At 38.8% G+C, this 16,973-nt stretch overlaps 1 protein-coding gene across 4 annotated transcripts in view; it reads left to right on the top strand.

Moving 5' to 3' along the window:
- Positions 1-287: 287 nt before the first annotated feature.
- The window catches only part of CPSF6 (cleavage and polyadenylation specific factor 6), a 33,845-nt gene continuing 17,159 nt past the window's right edge, over positions 288-16,973 (top strand). For 2 of the 4 annotated variants that reach the window (XM_026500063.4, XM_026500062.4), the window contains exons 1-7: positions 288-413; positions 8,333-8,542; positions 10,056-10,159; positions 14,560-14,705; positions 15,607-15,780; positions 15,911-16,021; positions 16,465-16,969. In XM_026500063.4, coding sequence (XP_026355848.1) covers positions 354-413; positions 8,333-8,542; positions 10,056-10,159; positions 14,560-14,705; positions 15,607-15,780; positions 15,911-16,021; positions 16,465-16,969 — 1,310 coding nt within the window. In that variant the 5' untranslated portion in view covers positions 288-353. The remainder of the gene's footprint in view (positions 414-8,332; positions 8,543-10,055; positions 10,160-14,559; positions 14,706-15,606; positions 15,781-15,910; positions 16,022-16,464; positions 16,970-16,973) is intronic. The other 2 variants (XM_026500064.4, XM_026500065.4) reach the window with 2 other exon arrangements.

Genomic DNA, 16,973 nt, shown 5'->3' with positions numbered 1-16,973 from the left:
CTTGGCTGTGAGAATTGTAAGAAAAACTGAGAAATGAAAATATTACAAAACGTTTGAGTGTGTCAGACGCAACGTGAAAACACAGTCTCTGGAAACAGCTGGGACGTCCCCCCAAACCCCAGGCCTAACCTAGACACACAAAAGAAGCCGCCTCTGCCAGTAGAGACGCAAGCTTTTTCTCTGCGCCCGCCGAGCGGCCGGGCTGCAGAGGCGACCGCCGCCCCCGGCCGCCCCCGCCTCGTCCCTCGGGCCTCGGAAGTGACGCAGCGCGCCCCGCCCCCGCCGCTAGATCCGCTGCTGCTGCCGCGGCGGGCAGACCTGCAGGAGGCGGCGGCGGCCTCGGCCGAGAGAAGATGGCGGACGGTGTGGACCACATAGACATTTACGCGGATGTGGGCGAAGAGTTCAATCAGGTACGTGAGGGCCTGGGCCCACGCCGCCGAAGCGGGCGGCGCTGCGGTCCGGACGCTGACCCGGGGCCCGCCGCGGGCTGCGAGCCGGCGCGGCTGCAGACCGTGCGCCCTTGCCGCCTGTGGGCCGCGCCGTCCCACCCCGGCGCGGCGCCCCCCTCGCCCCTCGTTCTACCGCGTCGTTTCGCGGGCCGCGGGCGCTACGGCCCGCCGCGGGGCCCGGTGCGCGGACGCGGGCCACCGTGCAGCCGCCGCCGGCCCCTCCCTCGCCGCCACCACCCTCCCCATTGTTGGCGGCGGCCGGCGGGCGCTTCCCGCCGCGCTAGGCCCGGGCGGTGGGGCCGCGTGTGCGCTGCCGGGAGAACGGGCCGCCGCCGCGCCCCCTCCCCCGCCGCCAGGTCGAGGAAGAAGCCCGGCGGGGCGCGCGCCGGCCGCCGCCTCTTCCCCGGCCCTGCAGCTCGGGCTCCGATTCCTCTCGTCGCTCCATTTTGTCTCCCCGGCCGCGCACGGTCGCCTCATGGAAGGCCGCATTCATGGCCCTTTGTATCCCGCGCGCCCAGTTTCCTGGGCTCCTGCTCACGTTTGCGACAGGTTTCGGCGTGGCGCCTTCTTCCTCCTCGCCTCACGCTTTCTGAAGCCTGCTTCGGTGTGGGCACGTTTGCAACAAGTCGTTCGACTTTTGCACCATCGATTGATTGTGTTTAAAAGTCGGTGCGCGGGCCGTGCCTCGGTGGTCGAGGTCTTGCAGTGCTTTTGAGGCCCAGTTGTCCTTGCTTTTGTGATGAAAATACCTGTGAAGATAGATGGCCTGAGCCGAAAGAAAGACTTGGAAGCGTGTTGGTTGGATGGGGGGGGGGGGGGGGGAAGATGGTAGCTCACCGAGAGATAAGAGGAGTGATTAAAATAAAGAACGTTCACCCGAAATTCTTTCAGTATAGTTTAAAGGGTTGTAAGTAAGACCCGGTTTTCAAAAGCAAATGTAAAGTGCCCTCCGAGGGATCTGCTAATTTACGTTTTGAAAGGTTGGAGAAAGTGAGAATGGAAGGTTTTCCGGTATCTCACAAGCCACAGTTGCCTAGAAGAACTAGCCGCGGAGCTGTGATGTCTCATGTTGGACATCCTTGCAAAAGATCTTGTTTGTTACTAGAGTAGTGACGTGTAAGCTCTAAGCCTGTTGTTCGCATCTTTACTGCCTAAGTAACACATTTTAAAAAATTAAATTGTGCCTAACTGTAGTGCACCTAAAAGCTTTATTTTTTATATTCCAGGTCCGTAAGAGAAGCTCGATACAATTTTAGTGGTTAATGTGTTTTTCTTTTTTCCCCCCACTACATTCAGGACTTTATTTCTGACTAGGGGCTCAAGATTTTTTTAAAAAGAGGGAAAGCTAGAAATCCTTAACTGTGCTCCTGGTTTAAGTATTAGAAAAGAAAAATATTTTTCATTTAGCTTTAAATGGTTGCTACTCCGCTAAAGACTGGATGTTGTCATCAAACGTTAAGTTTTAAAATCTTAGTTCTTTTTATTGTGTTTGTATTTTGGATCTGTGATGCCTGAGTTGTGTCAGTGGCAAATTAGAAAATTTATCTTGGGCACTACAATCAGAGTCTAATGCTTTTCAGATCAGTAGACAAAGAACTCTAGGAAATTTCTTTTTATTTATCAAATGGTTATAACATTCCATCCAAAAGAGGGCCATACCCGAGAGTAAAGGAGCAATTAAATGTTCAAGACTGTCTTCAGTAGTTTTTTTTTTTTTAAAACAAGAAAAGACATTTGCTTTGCCTTTTTCCCTATGATAAAAGAAAAATTTGGGTACAGTTTTAGAATTTGAGCTTTCTTCAGGACCTCTTCATGAAAGATGTTTTTTTAGGCTTCCCCATACTTAATTTGGGATGGCCATTTCTCTAATACATATAGCTGGAAGGAGGGATACTTGCTTATCCTTGTGCAGTAACTAGTGCTGACTGAGCAGGAGGTAAGAAGAGATTAAAATTTTGTGGCCCTGACGAGGAACTATTTTATAGGGTTCTCTTAAAAATGTAGCTTTGTGTTTTATCTCTCACATAGTTGTATAATTTTACCAGTAAAATCTTCATACTTTTGAATACATTGATGGGATTAAATAGAGGCTTTGTTTTTGTTATTATTTTGCATATCGTTGGCCTTTGTAATCTGCTTGCTTTGGTAATTCCTGTACAAAATATGGCCACAAAAGGATAATTGGTCGTTTTCAAGGTCCATCCTCTTTTTTAAAATGTTACTGTCATTGAAATATTTTTTTGAAAACTGATCAGAATTAGAAGCAACTACAGAATTAAAACTGACTTAATTTTCACTTTATTGTGAGCTGGTGACCTTATTTGTACTGGTTGCTATAGTAAACTATAACTTTTAACTGTAGTTGAGTGAAGTGTTTTACTAAGTGTAACCAAAGTTGACTGACTTTGGCTTCTAAACTGGTGTAAACCTTCAAAAAAAAGCCTTGTTCTTCACTGTGAGCTGCAGATTTAATTGCATTTGTGTACTTTGAAATTATCTGTAGTCTGTATTTTCCATTTTCTTCTGTTTTAAGTGATACTTTATGAAGCTTTTTTTTTTCAGGTGTGTATTTTGGTTAAGCACGGTATAAAACTATTTCAAAAAGTATGAGACAGTCAGCTGTCTTAGAAGAAACTTTAATTTCAGAATGGGGTGAGAATAAGTTTAGTGAAATTATAGAGTTCTTTCTTCACCAGATGAATTTAAGAATGGAGAATCAAGTTGGAGGGAGAAGGCACAAGGGACTTGGCTGTTCTTCATTGGTGCTCTTTAATTCTTAAAGGTCTTTGGATGTAACCAAATTGAGAACAGTTAGTTGCTCCAGTGGAAGGAGAATTTGAACTACTTCCAAACCTCTACATTACTTGAATTTGGAGTTGAAAAGAAAGCAGTTCTGTTTTAGCCTCTATAGTATGTGTCCAGTTTGAACTGGAATTTGTACTCTAATGTGGTAGTTACTAACCTAATATTTAATAATTACAGACTTTTTAATTTTGACCAACACTAACTAAAAAATTTTCAGACACAGTTGTTCAAAATACATTTCTTGAGTATCTGTTATATGCCATCAAGGAGGGATACAAATTTCAGATAGTCTTTACAATGCACTGTAGTGGGGGTGAAAGACATCTACATAATTATAACATTATGACAGGTCATGTATTATAAAACTCCTTTATGTGTATCTGTAGAATTTTTATTGATGGGGAAAGTCAGAAATTCTAGGAACCTCAGAGAAGTTTACACTGTATACATTGAAGCATGTTTTGCTTGTTTGGAGATCAAAAGCTCTTAATACCGAATTTAGTCATTGATCGGTCTAATATTCGGTTACTGGTTAACAGTGCTGATTCAGTAATTTGACCACTGAGTTTTAAAATGAAAATGTATATAGGTTGTGGCTGGGGAAAAAATTGGTTTAGAAATTAAGGACCTAGACAGTCTCATAAGTCAGCTTGCCTTTATTTCATGGGTCATTATACTTTATATTTAATCATTATGTATCTACTCTAGCCAGTTATCTAGCCGATTTTGGAAAATAAGTTTCTTTTTTTTTTTTTTTAAAGATTTTTTATTTATATATTTGACAGAGATAGAGACAGCCAGCAAGAGAGGGAATACAAGCAGGGGAAGTGGGAGAGGAAGAAGCAGGCTCATAGCAGAGGAGCCTGATGTGGGGCTCGATCCCATAACGCTGGGATCACTCCCTGAGCCGAAGGCAGACGCTTAACCGCTGTGCCACCCAGGCGCCCCTGGAAAATAAGTTTCTTAGGCAAAAGTCAGTGAAACCTTATTTCTGATAAATTTATGTTTAATAGAAAATCCTCTGAGATAAGGCTGTAAGGTTGAGAATGAGATAGGTAGAGATTGATTCAGAAACTTTGGTAGCAATATTTAGGGGAGCTAGAACTCTATCCGCCCAGTTTTATGATTTATGAATGTAGTTTATTCATTCAACTGCCAGTGAATTGTCCACCATTTGTGGTTCATGTGGCAAATTTTGAGTACCAGGTTGGCTTCTTTACCATTAGTTGACCTTTTTACAGGGATTACAAACTAATTTTCAAATGTACTCAAAACTTAAGTAGATAAAAATCAGAAAATGATGTATTTTCTATAAATATAAATATGAATTAGATTATCTTCTGCTGGATTTTGCATGCTAGTATTTTTCTTCCTTGGTATAGAATACATTTTGGAAATATAAAATGAAAACCTCCCCCCTTTATATTTCTCCACATGGAAATGGCATTTAAGTTCCTTTCTCTTTTTTCTTTTACTTACTTCTCCTCCTCCTCCTCCTTTTTTAAACAGAGGGGCTTTGAAACAAGTGGCCCTTGCTGTACCATTACTGGTGCTCTCATATAATGCAGGGACGCTATTATTACAATTTAGAATCACCGAAAGCCCTGTTGGGCTTGTCAGGGAGAATGAAGAGTGTAGTACAGTTATTCCATGGTCAGCCCAGTGATGGTATACAGAATGTATATACAGGACATTTATGATACTAAAATTTTATGGGAAGTGATTAAGGAAAATGTGTCTAAAAATAAGTCCTTGGAGGGAAGAAGAAACATTGCCTTTAAAAGGGAGCTAATAGAGGGGCACCTGGGTGGTGCAGTCGTTAAGCGTCTGCCTTCGGCTCGATGTGATCCCGGCGACCTGGGATCGAGCCCCACATCAGGCTTCTCTGCTAGGAGCCTGCTTCTTCCTCTCCCACTCCCCCTGCTTGTGTTCCCTCTCTTGCTGGTTGTCTCTCTCTGTCAAATAAATAAATAAATAAAATCTTTAGAAAAAAATAAAAGGGAGCTAATAGAATTTTGGTTATTTTACTCTCCATGTTATTTTAAACTGTTTTTTCTAATGTGGCAGTAGCTACTTGTGTATCATGTAGAGCATAAGCTTGAAGTGTAAAAATCTTAAAAGGATGCCTTGCCTTTAGAATGACTGTAGTGATTAAGAATGTAGGGAACAAAAAATATTACCAGATTTTTTTTTAACAAACCTTGAGAATGGTTATTTTATTGGAAGTTATAGGTAATGTGCTGCTCTGTCAGTAGATTAGTTACTATGAAAAGTAGATAGACTGGGCAGCATTTGGCATTTAAAGTATTTAGATAGGCAGTGTTGATTTTTGTTTTTGTTTTTGAGTGCCATTAAAATTTCCTAAAGATAATAATTGAAAAGATTCTTTCCGTAATAGAACTTGACACTGTTGGCCATTTCTCTTTGACAAAGTAGAAGCTGTTTTTTTGTTCAGTGGATGTTCAGAGCTCACCTTCGTATATGACCTATGATACACATTTTGCATAATTTCAGAATATGTGTTTCCCCCCTTTTTAAAATGGGAACAGAAAGTAGATGTGTTCTGTATATTTTTTTTTCCTAATGTGGAGGATAGATGTGATACGCTGAAGCTGAAAAGGAGGATTACTGATACTTCAAGAGTATGTGCTTTGAGTTGCATTTTTAGTAATGGCAGCAAATGTATTCAGATTCATTAATATTTTTTCACCACGTCCAAATGCATACCGTTGGGGCTAGAAATACAGGCTGTGGCCTTGGAACAGAGCGAAGCTAACTAGTCCACATGGATATCAAACCCCAGGACCCTGGTCTCAATTAGCATCATACTTCAACCAATTGGAAGCAGTCCAACTACCAGACAAAATGGCTGATCCTAAATATTGGTAGAATCATATCAATGTGGAAAATTGGTTGGTGTCAACATAGGAATTCGTGGATGGACAAAAATAGTAAGTGATTGTGATTCACCAGGTTAGTGTAGCTGCGATTATGCTTGTAAATTATTGTCTACTTATGTAAACATTTTCCTAGGTTTACAGCTAATGAAAAATCAAATAATGTGTTAACCTGTTTCATGAAAGTGTAAATTTAAATAATCCTTGCATTCTTTTTTACTCTCCCTCAGACCATATATTGTGATTATAGTCTCTGCTGAGGAGGATGGAAACACAACTCCTTTTGAATAATAATAATAATTCCACTTGATGTACAGAACTGGATTGCAAGAGTCTAAAATGCCCACTAACACTTGTGGGAATCTTTTTAGTATTTTAAGGGTATGGAACCACTGCTGCAACCACGCTACCTGAAGCTTCAGCTACACTGAAACTTCATAACAAAACTCATCCTCCTTTTTTCTAATTTTTACTATCACTGCAATTTGAGCATGTTACTTTGTTTAACAAAAACTCAGTTCTAAAAGATTATTTTGATATTGCTGTACAAACAAAATAAAATCAAGGCATAATTTAGTGACTTGTGGTCTTAGTTTCTGCCCATTGCTAGGATGGCTTTGTTCTGTGGCTTAACCTAGAGGTCTTGGATTCTTTATTAGATTAAGTCTTACAGACATTCTACCTCATAACAAAATGTTATGTAAAGATGCTGTTATATAAGTAGTAAATCGGTTGACTCAGTTATGCAGAAGATTACCTGAAGATGACTTTGTAATTTCAGATTCCTTTGGCTATGTGTATAATTGGTATTTCCCCTTTTAGATTTTTTTCTTCTTAAAAAAAATCTTAACCCTGCCGCTCTTCTGGATAACAAAGCAATAGCTAAATTCTCTTGGGGCCTGTAATAACAATATTTTGTTGATCTGTTTATAGTCCTATTACAAATGCTTTCTCTGGGTCATTTCTCTATTCTTGTAATAGTCCTTAAAACTATTAGAACTTTTATCTCCTCCTTAGATGCCATTTATATAACAGTTCATCCTTAATAAATTGTATTAAGAGGATATAACCCATATTGTAGTCTCAAATATTCTATCTCATAAAAATAAAATAGTTCACATTGATTTAGATACTTAGTAATGGAAAGGAAGATAAAAGTGGATTTTCTTCTGATTCTGGCTAGTCAAGCCTGTAGCCCTTACTAGGGGCAGTTTCAGTGGTGTTGAGTGTTCTGCCAAAGTCTGCATTTCATTTTTCTTGTAATTATTTATGGTAGAACCCTCCTTTTTCATTTTTCTGTATACATTTCTGTTTCTTTTTTGTTTTCCTTTTTTCCTTGCTTACCATTTAGGCATGTAAGTGGCATCCACTAGCATTGTTTTAATTCTGCTGATGACACTCAGTGGCATAGCTTTACTAGATCCTTGTTCATATCACTTTTCTCTTGCTAATCCACTAGATATCTCTTGCTTAATTGACTAGAGATCTAAGAAGTCAGGTAAGCATTAACTCTTTGTTGACTGAGAATAATGAAACTATTGCTATATACTAATTTGGATAGTTTTACGCATATTTTATTTGTTTTTTTCCTTGTTCATTTGTTATGACATTTGGAATAATTTATGTACCCACATTTCTTCATTCCTTCCCTTTGGCTTAGCTCACTGCTTTTGTCTAAAACTAATACCTTTCACAGGGTTGGTAAACAAGATCCTGAATACCATAGAAAATAATAGTTGTATTTTTCTGCAGTTAAATATTAAAGATTTATAATGGCTCTGAGTTTTGTTTGTGATATTTTTGTGTCATTTTTTTGAAGCCCATCTGTTTGCATTCATGTATTGTTACTTCTACTCTAAGAGTATTGTACTTCCAAGGAAAATTGTATGTTATTAGTTTATTTTGTCTCCATATCATTCTTTTCCCTGAGGAACATTATTTCCTATATTATAGAATATGTAAGTGGGAAAATAGGATTTATTGTATAGAAATTCACTTTTTAGGTACCATTCAAGAATACATCTATGGCGTAAAGTAAGAGAAGATTTTTACTGACATCTTTGTGGCTTTATCTTCTATCAGATTTTTAAAACAAAATAGTTGAATGAATTTGTATTCAAATCTGTTTAGTGGTAGTCTAACTGTTGTATAATTTAGAGCATTATTTCTGTGTCTCAGGAAGCTGAATATGGTGGGCATGATCAGATAGATTTGTATGATGATGTCATCTCTCCATCTGCAAATAATGGAGATGCGCCAGAAGACCGTGATTACATGGATACTCTCCCACCAACTGTTGGTGATGATGTGGGTAAAGGAGCAGCACCAAATGTTGTCTATACGTATACTGGAAAGAGAATTGCATTGTATATTGGAAATTTAACATGGGTAAGTAAACTTAACATATGAATTAAACTATTGATTGTTGGTTTTGAACTGTTCAAGTAGTTAATTTCTTCCAGTTTTATAAAATAGAAATTTGAAGATTTGTTGTCCTGTATGCTTGCTTATGCAATGAAGAGAGAAATTCAAGTACGTTTAAATAAATTCCAAATCCAGTTTTGAATTTTGTGGTCATTCAGCTTGGTAGAGATTCCAGTTAAATATAATTCAGTTATTTTGAGTTTAAATCACATATTCTTTTTACTTTACTACTTCTACATTTCTGCTATCCTGGTATTACAAAGAAAAATACTCATAAGGTCTGAAACCAGGATTCAGAACTGTAGGAACAAACAGTTTGACCTAGGGTTTTAAAAAGTTTTCGTTATTAAGGCTCCTGGCAGGGTCACTCGGAAGAGTCTGCGACTCTTGATCTTGGGATTGTGAGTTGGAGCCCAGTGTTAGGTGTGGAGATTACTTAAAAATCTTTTTAAAAAGAAGTTTTCATTATCTAACTTATATTAAAAACTTGTTGAATTTCATTTCTGCTTTTAAATTTGAAATCTCATTTATGGAAACACTGCTATATACATTGTACTTTAATTTGGGTTTTTTAATGAGATTGGGAGTTTCATTAACTGGATGTTCAATGTATATTTATGCTCTTATTAGCGTTAAATCTTAAATATTATTGAAATAGTCCTATAGAATCCTTACATCTCTACTTAGAAACATTTAGTATATACATTTGAAAGTTTAAAAATTGTCTAGAAATAAAAATTTGTCATTCTCTTTTCCTTAGTAGCATTTTATTTTAAAATGTTCACATTTAAAAAAAAATTAACGTTATCTCCAACCACTCAATCTGAGCAGTTTTAAAATGTTGGAGACAGTATCAATGTAGTTGTGAGGAGTGTGATTGCTAAATAAGACTTTGAATATTAGCTTGTCATTCATTTACTTTTTTGATCTTGGACAAGCTTTTTTAAATTTCTCCCTTGCACCATGTGTGAAATGGGAAAAATAATAGGACTTACAGGCTTGTTTTAAGAGTTAAATATTTAATGTAAAGTACATGATAGGTACTTGATACATGTTAGTGCTTTTTTTTTTTTTATCTTGTACTCAAACATAAGGTGGAATTTATTTCCCGAAATAATTTCCTTTAAGGAGAGAAGTGATAAGTGATATTGGTTTTATTAAAAATTTAACATCATAGCAGTTTAAAGTTGGGAGAGACCAGAAACTCCTTAAGAGTTAAAAAAAAACAAACAAAAAAACCACTTATCTCCAAGGATATATACCTTCTAATTTCTGTAACTCTTATCAAGGGATAAAGTTAGGTCCTCAGGTGCTTTTATGCCACTTAAAAATTAAAGACTAACTGGCAGTAACTCTGCTTAGATTTGCACTGAGCATTAACTGTCTCTTGGGTTCTGAGTTTACTCTTAAAAACAAGTTAAAACAAGAAAAATCTTGGATATGTTTTGATGGTTAATGAGGGGGTAATGTCTTGCAGTGGACAACAGATGAAGACTTAACTGAAGCAGTTCATTCTTTGGGAGTAAATGATATTTTGGAGATAAAATTTTTTGAAAATCGAGCAAATGGCCAGTCAAAGGGGTAAGAATTTTAATTTCATTTTTTCCCCTAATATGTTAGTAGCTAGTGATTATAATTTTGGGAGTAACTATTCTTAATGCTAACTATACGCATGCTTTATTATCCACATTGGCGGAAGGTTCTTGGGCAGAGATTCCCTTCATTTCACTTATTTCATTTACCCTGTGATCTAACTTACTAAAGTAGTGAAGATGGAAGTATGGATAGATTAGGTCTATTTAATTTTCCTGAGTTTTCTCCATTTGTGGTTGAAATGATTGTTGATAAGACAGTTTGAAGAAGAATTATTATCTTGTGCTTAAGGGGTGGGGAAAGATGGGCAACTGGAGAATAATGTAACATGAATGTTTTGTTTAATTTAACTATTAAATTATATAAATGAGATAGGTTCATTAGAGCAACATTATAAAATACAGGTACCCAGAAATAGGAAAATAAAAATCCACAAACTCACCATCCATAAATGATCACTCTTAAGATTTTAGTGAATATACTTTCAGGTTTTTCCTTAGTGCCCATTCATATATTTAGTGCAAAAAAATTAAAAGAATAGGATTATAAGTCACATGTTTCATAACATGAGTTAAACATACTTATCCATAAATTCACATCTTCTCTAATGTCTTAATTCTTTCCATCATACCTTGTATGCTACAGTAGTTTATTTTACCATTCTTATTTTTGGTTATTTGGGTTTTCAGTCTCTGTTATAAATAATGTTACAGCAGGCATCATTTTATATAAACCTTTAGGTGCGGGGGCGCCTGGGTGGCTCAGTTGTTAAGCGTCTGCCTTGGGCTCCGGGTGTGATCCTGGCGTTATGGGATCGAGCCCCACATCAGGCTCCTCTGTTGTGAGCCTGCTGCTTCCTCTCCCACTCCCCCTGCTTGTGTTCCCTCTTTCACTGGCTGTCTCTCTCTCTGTCAAATAAATAAATAAAATCTTTAAAAAAAAACAAAAACAAAACAACCTTCAGGTGCGGATTTTGGATTTTTTTTTTTTTTAATATTTTATTTATTTATTTGACAGAGAAACAGCCAGAGACAGAGGGAACACAAGCAGGGGGAGTGGGAGAGGAAGAAGCAGGCTCCCAGCAGAGGAGCCCGATGTGGGACTCGATCCCAGAACGCCGGGATCACGCCCTGAGCCGAAGGCAGACGCCTTAACGACTGCGCCACCCAGGCGCCCCGGATTTTTTTTTTTTTTTAAGATTTTATTTATTTATTTGACAGAGATAGAGACAGCCAGCGAGAGAGGGAACACAAGCAGGGGGAGTGGGAGAGGAAGAAGCAGGCTCATAGCAGAGGAGCCTGATGTGGGGCTCGATCCCATAACGCCAGGATCACGCCCTGAGCCGAAGGCAGACGCTTAACTGCTGTGCCACCCAGGCACCCCGGATTTTGGATTTTTTAAAGATAAATTGCTACATGCAAAATGATAAGGAATATGCCTTAGTTTATTCTTGTTTTATATTCAGTGTATTAGTTTTCATTAAGAATATTTTCTAAATAGGGGTGCCTGGGTGGCTCAGTTAATCGTCTGCCTTCAGCTGGGGTCATGATCCCAGGGTCCTGGGATCGAGCCCTGCATCTGGCTCCCTGCTCAGCAGGGAGTCTACTTCTCCCTCTGCCCCTCCCCCCACTGGTGCTCGTGCTCTCTCTCAAATAAATAAAATTTAAAAAAAAAGGGGGGGCGCCTGGGTAGCGCAGTCGTTAAGCCTCTGCCTTCGGCTCAGGGCGTGATCCCGGCGTTCCGGGATCAGTCCCACATCGGGCTCCTCCGCTGGGAGCCTGCTTCTTCTTTTCCCACTCCCCTGCTGTGTTCCCTCTCTCGCTGGCTGTCTCTCTGTCACATGAATAAATAAAATCTTTAAAAAAAATATTTTCTAAATATATGTGGAATCCGACCACTTCTTACGAACTTCACTTCTATTACCTGGTCCTAAGCCACTATTATCTCTTACTTGAACTTTTGTAATAGCTTCCTACCTGGTGTTCTTGCTTTTACCCTAAATCCCCTACAGCTTATGTTACTGCACAATGTAAACGTTGGAAAAAAGTGACATCAGTATTTGCTCAGATCTTCTTCTAATGGTCCCCTATCACTTAGAGTAAAAGCCAGAATCTTACTGTGGCCTCGAAGGCATTATGTGATCTATTCCCCATCACCTGTCTGCCCTTAGATCCTACCATTCTTCGTCTTATGCTGTTTAAGGCACACTTATTTCTGCTGTTCTTCAAACACCTTCCTACTTAGGATTTTTACACTAGTAGTTTCTTATTCTTGGTTGTTTTTTTTCCTCCACATATCCACATGGATCTCTCTCTCTCACTTCATTCAGGACTTAAGAGTTTTCTTTCCTCATCGTCCTATACAAAATATTACCTTCTGCTCCTTTCACTGTGTTTCTTTATTTTTTCTTTATTAAAGTATATTTTACTTATTGGTTCTGTCTCCATTAGATAGTAAGCTCCACTAGAGGAAGGATTTTGTTGTGTTCACTCTTGTGTCCCCAGCCCTGGATTGTGTCTGGCATGTAGGTGGTGGTGGTCAATAAATATTTATTAAATTAATGAATTCATTAAATTGTTTCTAAGTGTTGTGACCGAAGATAATGTTGAGTCACACAGCAGAATTTGTTGACTAGAATAAGGATCTAGTTAAAGGGCCATTTTGAACATTAGGAAGAGAAGGATTCTAAGCTGCTACGAGCCCTTCTGAGAATAATCTAGAATATCCTATAACTGTGTGAAATTTGGTAGCCATTTGTTTTTTTCTCATTTTTTCTTTCCTTCTCTTTTTCTTTTTTTGTTTTCTTTTTTAAATTTATTTTTCTTAATTGAGATATAATTCACATCCATAAAATTAACCTTGTAAAAATGTCCAGTCTGGGATGCCTGGGTGGCTCAGTCAGCTAAGTGTCTGCTTTCGTCTCAGGTCGTGATCCCAGGGTCCTGGGATTGAGTCCTGCATCGGATTCCTTGCTCAGTGGGGAGCCTGCTTCTCCCTCTCCCTGCTGCTCCCCCTGCCTGTGTGCATGCATGCTTTCCCCCCCCCACACACAAATGAATAAATAAAAATCTTTTTAAAAATAAATAAATAAATAATAAAAATGTTCAGTCTGATAGTTTTTAGTGTATTTATTATCACTGTCTAATTCCAGAACATTTCATCACCCCCAGAAGAAATCCCATACCCATTAACAGTTTATCTCTATGAATTTGCTTATTCTGAACATTTCATATAAATAGAATCATACAATATGTGGTCCTTTGTGACTGACTTCTTTCGTTTAATGTAATGTTTCCAAGATTCAGCCATGTTGTAGCATGTATCAGTATTTAATTCTTTTTATGGCTAAATACCATATGGATATACTACGTCTTTAGTCCATCCATCATTTGGTGGAAATTAGGCTTGTTTCCACTTTTGGTATTGTGAATAATGCCCCTTTGAATATTGTACCAGTTTTGTATGAGCACATACTCAATTCTGTTAGGGGGGTGTGTGTGTGTGTATTTATATATACACTCACGTACATACATACACACATACATACACACTCGGGAAATACTGGGTTATATGTTAACTCTGTATTTAACCTTTGAAGGAATTGCCAGACGATTTGTCAAAGTAACCACACCATTTTACATTCCTATCAGCAGTGTATGAAATTTTAATTTCTCCACGTCCTCATCAACACTTTTTATCTTTTTGATTATAGCTATCCTAGTGGATATGAAACAGCATCTCATTGTGGTTTTGATTTACATTGCCCTGATAGTTAATGATGTTGGGCATCTTTTCACAGTGGCATTATTCATAGTAACCAAGAAATGGAAACAACAACCCAGATGTCCATAAACTGATGGATATTTTTTTAAATGTGCTATATCCATATGAAATCCTATTCAGCCATAAAATGCTACAGCATGTGTAAACCTTGAAAGCATTATGCTAAAGTGAAAGAAGCTAATCACAAAGGACCACATATTGTATAATTTCATATATATGAAATGTCCAGAAGAGGCAAATTCATAGAGACAGAATGTGAATTAGTGCTTCCTAGGGTTGAGCCATGGGAGGAAATGGAATGACAGCTAGTGAGTATGGAGTTTCATTTTGAGATGAAAATGCTCTAAAATTGTTTGTGGTGATGGTTGTAAAACTCTGAATATACTAAAAAAACACTGGATTGTACACTTTAAATGAGTGAAGTGTATGGTATGTTGTTACTTTGAAAAAGTTAAAGATGAAAGTATGAACTTGTATAGTTTTAATTTAAGAAATACTTTCATTTGTCTTAGATAAAGGTAAATTCATACCATTTCCTTTTTAGTAACAGTAGCTTTGTTAATCTCTCCTCACCTACCCTCCTCACTCCTTTAAACGTCTTTTAGGTTTGCCCTTGTTGGTGTTGGATCTGAAGCATCCTCAAAAAAGTTAATGGATCTGTTGCCTAAAAGAGAACTTCATGGTCAGAATCCTGTTGTAACTCCATGCAATAAACAGTTCCTGAGTCAATTTGAAATGCAGTCCAGGAAAAGTAAGCAATCCCTCAGAGGCCTTTATTAAAAGATGTGCATTTTAATGAATGTTGCTAGTATTTGTTAGATATTACACTAGAGAAGTCATCTTAATATTTAATTCATTGGAGAGTCCTTTTTAGAAAGTCTATCCTTTGAATTAAATCTGGTTTATGACTGTGGTCCTGTGTACTGAAAACCCATTCCCATTTTTCTCTACATGTCTCAGACCCAGTATTATACAACAGTGTGCAAGTTCTATAGCCCTGCCATTCTTATCCTGTTGTTCCCATCCTAGAGAAAGGAAGAAACTACATTTTAATCCTTAGATTGAAGGAAAGTTATGTGGATGTGTGTGTGGTGGGGGAGAAACCACTGGTAACCAGAAAATACTCGTTGATTTTCTGCTTGGCACCAAGACCTTCCACCACTTGGTAAAGTGAATATAGAAAAGATTTGCCATTACACACTTAATGAATGCTATCACTTAAAGAGATAAGGTGGATGATCATGCAATTAACAAAAATTCAAGTGGTTGTTTTTCTTTTAATGTTCTAGCACTTAAGACTTAACTGAAAATATGATACAAAATTTAAATTATCCATGCTCACTGAAATTCAGATTTCTGTTGGGGGAATTTCAGTCTTGGCTGCTGTAGAGTACTAGTATTTTGAAAGTAACTCATATTTACTCACTGGAAATACATTTAAGTCTGGATATTTTGAAACTCGAGAAGAACTTAACTACATATGAATGTTTCCTAACCAGTACTTCTTCATGTAGTATGGACAGGCCCAGGGCATCTGCAAGTTAGCAAATAGCATACGTGAACTTTGAAATAGAATTGTTTCTAATAGCAGTGGTTACATTTCAGAGGACTATTTTAATAAATGCTATTTATGAGTATTTGGATATTTGCAGCTACACAATCAGGACAAATGTCTGGGGAAGGTAAAGCTGGTCCTCCAGGAGGCAGTTCACGTGCAGCATTTCCACAAGGTGGTAGAGGACGGGGCCGTTTTCCAGGGGCTGTTCCCGGTGGGGACAGATTTCCTGGACCAGCGGGACCAGGAGGGCCACCCCCACCTTTTCCAGGTAAAATTTTTCTTAAATTACCATGGATAAAATGTGTCTACCTTAATACCTCTTTTCCTTTTCTCTCTTTTTCAAGTAATGCATTATTAATGTGACTTACTCTCCTTGTTATGCTATTTTTGGAATCCAGGAAATTTGATCAAGCATCTTGTTAAAGGAACTCGGCCTTTGTTCCTGGAAACTAGGATTCCATGGCATATGGGGCACAGCATAGAGGAAATACCCATTTTTGGCCTAAAAGGTCTTTATTTTTCTCCAAACTTGCTTGACTTATATATAGAATATTTACATCCGTCTTATTTTCTTACCTCTTAAAAAATCCTTTCAAGACCATTTTTCCTTGTTTCACTTTCTAGCTTGGCATCAGAGTAGAATATAAGGTGGGTGATTTCACTGTAAGAAATGTGTGTACGCTGAAAGATGGAAACTATCTCTAAGCATTGTAATCTTTATTAACATTTTTTGTTTCAATAATTTTTCTTAAGCATAAATTGAACTAGCTAAATTTGTAAAGATATACTTCACTTTTGTAGTTGTTAGTGTAGCATTTACCTTATGGGTTTCATTTAAAGAGAAAGAATCTTGGTCTATGAGTTGTGCTTTAAAAGTATCTTGGCATAAAGGTTACAGTACTTTATTGAAGTGTTTTTTCTCTCTCTCTCTCCTCTCTCCTTTATACTATAGCTGGACAGACTCCACCGCGTCCACCCTTAGGTCCTCCAGGCCCACCTGGTCCACCGGGTCCTCCACCTCCTGGTCAGGTTCTGCCTCCTCCTTTAGCTGGGCCTCCTAATCGAGGAGATCGCCCTCCACCACCAGTTCTTTTTCCTGGACAACCTTTTGGGCAGCCTCCATTGGGTCCGCTTCCTCCTGGCCCTCCACCTCCAGTTCCGGGCTACGGCCCCCCTCCTGGTCCACCACCTCCACAACAGGGACCACCTCCACCTCCAGGCCCCTTTCCACCTCGCCCACCTGGTCCTCTTGGGCCACCCCTTACACTTGCTCCTCCTCCGCATCTTCCTGGACCACCTCCAGGTGCCCCACCACCAGCTCCACATGTGAACCCAGCTTTCTTTCCTCCACCGACTAACAGCGGCATGCCTACATCAGATAGTCGGGGTCCACCACCAACAGATCCATATGGCCGACCCCCACCATATGATAGGGGTGACTATGGTCCTCCTGGAAGGTAA

Source organism: Ursus arctos, unplaced genomic scaffold (genome assembly GCF_023065955.2).
Source record: "Ursus arctos isolate Adak ecotype North America unplaced genomic scaffold, UrsArc2.0 scaffold_21, whole genome shotgun sequence".
NCBI classification, from domain to species: Eukaryota; Metazoa; Chordata; class Mammalia; order Carnivora; family Ursidae; genus Ursus; species Ursus arctos.
Note: the sequence above shows the minus strand (reverse complement) of the source record. Positions and strands in the feature narration are given on the sequence as shown.